Source organism: Colobus angolensis, unplaced genomic scaffold, assembly GCF_000951035.1.
Source record: "Colobus angolensis palliatus isolate OR3802 unplaced genomic scaffold, Cang.pa_1.0 Scaffold25, whole genome shotgun sequence".
Taxonomy (NCBI): Eukaryota; Metazoa; Chordata; class Mammalia; order Primates; family Cercopithecidae; genus Colobus; species Colobus angolensis.
The window spans coordinates 4701617-4706882 of NW_012115710.1; the positions used below are offsets into that span (position 1 = coordinate 4701617).

Below are 5266 nucleotides of genomic sequence, written 5' to 3' on the forward strand. Positions count from 1 at the left end.
CTTGCTCTGTCGCCCAGGCTGGAGTGCAGTGGCAAGATCTCAGCTCACTGCAACCTCTGCCTCCTGGGTTCAAGCGATTCTCCTGCCTCAGCCACCCGAGTAGCTGAGATTACAGGCATGCCCCACCATGCCTGGCTAATTTTTGTATTTCTAGTAGAGACGGGGCTTTCACCATGTTGGCCAGGTTGATCTCGAACTCCTGACCTCAAGTGATCCACCCGCCTAGGCCTCCCAAAGTGCTGGGATTACAGGCGTGAACCACCACGCCCAGCCCTATAGCACTCGCACGTAAGGTGGGGCCCTCCTTCCCTGGGGAAGCTGACTGGAGGGCACTTCAAGGCAGATCCTCAGCTTCTCAAGAAACATGATATGGTGGGAGCCCCTTTAACTTTTTGGACTGTTGAGGCAGAGACCCCTTGACTGCGGAACCTGCAGGGAGGGTTCTCTCTTTACCTGTGACATGATGGGGATCCCTTTTACCTGGGGAATGTGATATGATGGGAACCTGATTGACCCTGAGATGTGATACACCATCACTGCCAACGCTCAGCTGAGGGAACTGACTTTTGGGCATCCCTTTCTCCTGGGGAACATGATATGGTGGCCGCCTGTTTCCTGGAGATAGAAAAGAGCCTGCTGGGTATTCCATGATAACTTGGCGGGGGTGCATAGGGGTCCCTGCCCTCCCTTCTAAGCATAAGTCCCTTGTCCTGGCCTCCCTGGCAGGTGGTGACAAACAGAGACACCCAGGAACTGCTGCTCTGCACCGCCTATGTCTTCGAGGTCTCCACCAGCGAGCGTGGGGCCCAGCATCACATTTACCGCCTGGTCAGGGACTGAAGGGGGACCCCAAAACTGGCTCACCCCCAGAACACCCTCCTCCCAAGGAGGGTCCTCCAGCTCACCTCATGCTTCTTATTTGGGGAGAGGGCTGTGATGTAAAGGGGTTGACCTCAGAGGCCTAAGCAACTGGGGCCATCCCCCCCATTAGAGGGGCCCCCAAAACTTGGTTGGAGAGCTGAACAGGCTGGGACTGAGGAAAGGATAAACCCCAATATTGGAACCTCACAGTGGGTGTCTGAAAGGACAGATCACTCTGGAGTATCAGGGATTGTGGGGACAGGAGTGAGATAACCCCCAGGTACAGCACTGACTTCTCAGCCCCTGGCAGGGCCCCCCCACTCCTCTGCATGTCTTGGAGGGCCCTAGTTACACATTGGCTTGTCCCCTTTACTTTTTCCCAGCCACCGCTCCCCCTGAAATTTTTGCCTCTCTCTACCACCCTCACTCAATGACCTGTGAGATCACAAAGTGAAGATTAACCCTTTCTGTGCAGGAGCAGAGCCAGGTGGGCCCTGGAAATATTTTTTTTTTTCTTTATATAATGAGATATTTATAAGTGGGTGCTAGGGTCTTGACTTTATCTCAACTGCACAAGTAGTGGGTTGAAGCTTTCTAATCTCATCCCCCCCACAAGTGAGCTGTGAGCTAGACTGTTTCCTCCCTCCCCTCTCAAAGTTTGTTGGTTTGTGTTCTGACAGAGGATAAAGCTATTTTACCAGAAACGCAGGGCATTTATTTGAGGTTTGGGTGAAAAATAATCTTGTGGGAGGTGGTAGGCCGACAGATGGGGGCAGGAAACTGTGGACGAAAGCCCCAGGTCCCGTGGGAGAGGTGACAGCAGCGGGGACAGGCAGCCACCTGGGTCCCCAGGGGAATGTGAAGGAGGAGGGCTCTAGGCCAACTGGGGATTAAACAAATATTTACAGGCAGCAGGGAAGTGCCCAGCGCACGTGACGGGGCGGGGCGGGACTTTGGGGAGGGCGGGGCCTAGCGGTATCGAGCGAGCCGGTTGTAGACGTGGTCCAGGTTTCTGCACAGGAATATCGAGAGCGTCATGAACCCGAGCTATAGAGAAAGGAGATGAGGTCAGAGAAGTCGAAGGGGTGCTGGCGAGACGGGGGTGATGCCCACCTGGGCGAGAAAGGTCAGGGGTGGGGCTGTGAATTGGGCGGGACGGGGCTGGGGAACGGGATAGGTAGAAATGGGCGAGGGAAACTGCCGCAGGGCTGGCTGGTGAGGCGGGAACAGCTGCAACAGGTAGAGGTAGGGGAAGCGCTGCTGCTATAGGTGGGGAGGCGGGGTCGGGGTAGAGGCTGAGAAGGAGTAAGGTCGGAAGCAAGCCCAGGGTCGTTTATTCTGGAGGCTTATCCGTCTCCCCCTCTGCCTCAGCCTCTAATTCTGCCTCGGCCTCTAATTCTGCGCCCGCACTCCCATTATCAGGCTGGTCCTCGTCTTGAACCCACAGCGGCCAGAGCCCCAGGGCCATGGGCAGTTTGCCCTGCGGGGCCTTGTCCCCCCAGTTGGGGCAGGCACCCGCCATGCCCCAACCACCCCACAGACTGCCGCTGCGCCCGCCGCCGCCGTCAGCGATCAGACTGGGCCCGGGGCTCGAACCCCTAGCGCCCGGCAAGTGCGGCTCGCATTTCCAGCGTAGTGCCCTGCGCTGTAGCTGCACGCTCAGCATCATGACAGTCATCTGCGGGGAAAGGGGAGGGAGATCGCAGCCAATAGCAGGAGGTTTTCCCTGCGTGCAGCCAATCAGGGCTCCCTGAAGCTAGGCCGCCCCCACCCCTGGTGCTGGGTGGAGCCGCGGGAGGGCTGGGGTGGGCTGCGCTCCGCCCCGAGCGCGTCCTTCCCAGGCAACTGGAGGACGCGAAATGAAGGGCAGGGCCATCTAGGGTAAATCCCGGCAGATCGCGGGTGGGGGCGGGGCCAGATCACCTCGAGTAGGCCGACGCCCAGGCAAATGCCCACTATGGAAATAAGGTTGTTGTGCAGCCACTTCTGGAGGCTCCGCGCGCAGCCCTGCGGGTGTAGGGAAAAGTTAAAGGGATTCTTTTTGGGACTCTCAAGCCCAGGGCCAGCGTTCTTTTCAGCCCGACTCTCACCGCCTTCAGGCATCTACCCGCTCCCATAGTCACCAGGCCTCTCTCGTCTCCTTACTAGTGCACCTTCGCTTCGCCTTTTCCTTTTTTTTTTTTTTTTTTTGAGACGGAGTCTTGCTCTGTCGCCCGGGCTGGAGTGCAGTGGCCGGATCTCAGCTCACTGCAAGCTCCGCCTCCCGGGTTTACGCCATTCTCCTGCCTCAGCCTCCCAAGTAGCTGGGACTAAGGCGCCCGCCACCTCGCCCGGCTAGTTTTTTGTATTTTTTAGTAGAGACGGGGTTTCACCGTGTTAGCCAGGATGGTCTCGATCTCCTGACCTCGTGATCCACCCGTCTCGGCCTCCCAAAGTGCTGGGATTACAGGCTTGAGCCTGGCCCCTCCCTAGATGTCTGTATTCCAGAGCCAGCCCCGCCTTTTCTTTAGGCCCTGTCCTTCCTACGGACCCCGCCCCCTTCAGAGGGCCCCGCCCCGCCTACCTACCTTTCTTTTCTTGTAGCCTCGCCCTTTCTCAGGCCCCGCCCCTCACCGGCAGCCCTGCCCCTCCCGCAGGCCCCGCCCTATTCGACAGGTTTCTGCTCCGAACCCCTGCCCACCTCGCGGTAGATGTGGCTGTTTGCAGGGACCGCGCAGATGTCTGTGCTGTGTCTGGACCGCGCCAGCTGTCCAAGCCTGCTGAGCTGGGGCAAGATCACCGTATCCAGTATTGTGGAGTCGTTGGTCGCCGACAAGTTGTAGCAGGAGCAGGGCACGCGGTGCGCCTCCGACCCGTTACCTCTCAGGATGAGGACCTGGAACCAGTCCTGCGGGGAGTGCCAGCCGCAGCAGCGCAGCTGGGAGAGGGATACGGGTCAGAGGGACCGAGACTGGAGACATATGTTGCGGATCAGGGGACAAGGTGATGGGTATGAGGTCAGGTCGGGGAGCAGGGGACTAAGTGGTGGGTGTGGAGTGGGGGCCAGTGGGCTGGTGTCGCGATGGGGCTCGGGCCAGGGGACATTACGGGAACATGGGGCTGGGAGGGACGGGTCACGGGGTGATCTGGGGCTGGGGAAGTAGCTGCAGCGTCGCGCTCTGGACCAGAGATTGGGTGGGCGGTGCGATTGAGCCTCTGATACCCGACAGGTGAATAGGAGTGCGAGACCATGTGAGTCTCATCTGGGGCGGGGTCCTATGAAAGCCACAGTCACTGCGGGGTAGGAAACCTCGCTAGGGTCTTGGGACTAGGGGCCTGACTACCTCCGGTCGGGGCGGGGTCGGGGCGGGGGCGGAGTCTCTCAAGGTAGATGGCAAAGCCATGGCAGGGTCTGGTTACTGGGAGACTGGGCCTCGCCGGGGCCAGTTGTGTCATCTGGGGAGTGAGGGGTGTTGGGCCTGGGAGGGGTTGGGGTACGTTCGGGTCGTAGAGCTGGGGGTCAGGGCCACGTTGGGGTGGAGTCTCCTCGAGGCACAGGGCTGAGGCGGGTCAGTCTGGCAGGGAGCTGGAGGAGAGGGCTCACCTGGAACTGCACGTAGTCCCAGCTCTCCTCGGCCGCGGTCTCCTCGGGGTTGGTGCGGTACTTTTGGATGGTTTTCTCTACGATGTCCTGCAAGCTTCGCTCCAGCTGAGAGGCCACCAGTGAGTCTGGACCTCATGTGCCCCGCCCCATCCCACCCCCTCTTGGGCTGTGCCAGCCTCAGGCGGTCCCTGTGCATCTCTGGGTCAGTCTCAGATCCTCACTGAATGGCTAGCTCTGTGTACTTCAGGTCTGTCTCTCTGTTTCTCCCACTATTTCTAGGGCTCATTAAGTCTCTGTCTCTTCTTTCAGGGCATCTTTTTCTTTCTCTTGTTCTTTTTCCTGTGTGTTTCCCTTTGGAGCTGTTTATCCCTCTCTCCCTTGGTCCGGGTCGGTGTGTCTATTTATTTTTTGAGACAGGGTCTCACTCTGTCACCCAGGATGAGTACATGGCTCACTGTAGCCTCAAACTCCATGGCTCAAGTGATCCTCCCACCTCAACCTCCCAAGTAGCTGGGACCCCTGGTGCGCACCCTCACACCCGGATTTATTTTTTAATACAGATGGGGTCTCACTATGTTGCCCAGGCTGGTCTCAAACTCCTGGACTCAATCCTCCAGCCTCAGCCTCCCAAAGTGCTGGGATTATGGGATTACAGGCATGAGCCACCAGGCCCAGCCTCTTATTTCTCTTTATCTAGGTTAGTCCCTGTCTGCCTTTGTTTCTCCGTCTCTCTCCACCCCCTCCCACCACTCTGTTCCCCCTCCTCTCTGCTGGGGGTGGGTGGTGGCCACTGCAGGAAGCTCACCTGGGCCCGCTGCGTGG

The 5266-nt window shown here is 58.7% G+C and overlaps 2 protein-coding genes across 6 annotated transcripts in view; one reads left to right on the forward strand and one right to left on the reverse strand.

The window, feature by feature from the left end:
* The window catches only part of TEAD2 (TEA domain family member 2), a 23486-nt gene extending 21925 nt beyond the window's left edge, over nucleotides 1-1561 (forward strand). The window contains exon 11 of the mRNA XM_011946523.1: nucleotides 673-1561. Within this exon, the coding sequence (XP_011801913.1) occupies nucleotides 673-840 (168 nt within the window). The 3' untranslated portion in view covers nucleotides 841-1561. The remainder of the gene's footprint in view (nucleotides 1-672) is intronic.
* Nucleotides 1554-5266, reverse strand: part of CD37 (CD37 molecule) — a 6055-nt gene continuing 2342 nt past the window's right edge. For 4 of the 5 annotated variants that reach the window (XM_011946395.1, XM_011946396.1, XM_011946391.1 and 1 more), the window contains 4 exons: nucleotides 4445-4549; nucleotides 3542-3778; nucleotides 2785-2868; nucleotides 1554-1908 (listed from right to left, as the gene is read on the reverse strand). In XM_011946395.1, the coding sequence (XP_011801785.1) occupies nucleotides 1831-1908; nucleotides 2785-2868; nucleotides 3542-3778; nucleotides 4445-4549 (504 nt within the window). In that variant the 3' untranslated portion in view covers nucleotides 1554-1830. Of the gene's footprint in view, nucleotides 1909-2184; nucleotides 2869-3541; nucleotides 3779-4444; nucleotides 4550-5266 lie in introns of those variants that run through there. The other variant, XM_011946393.1, reaches the window with a different exon arrangement.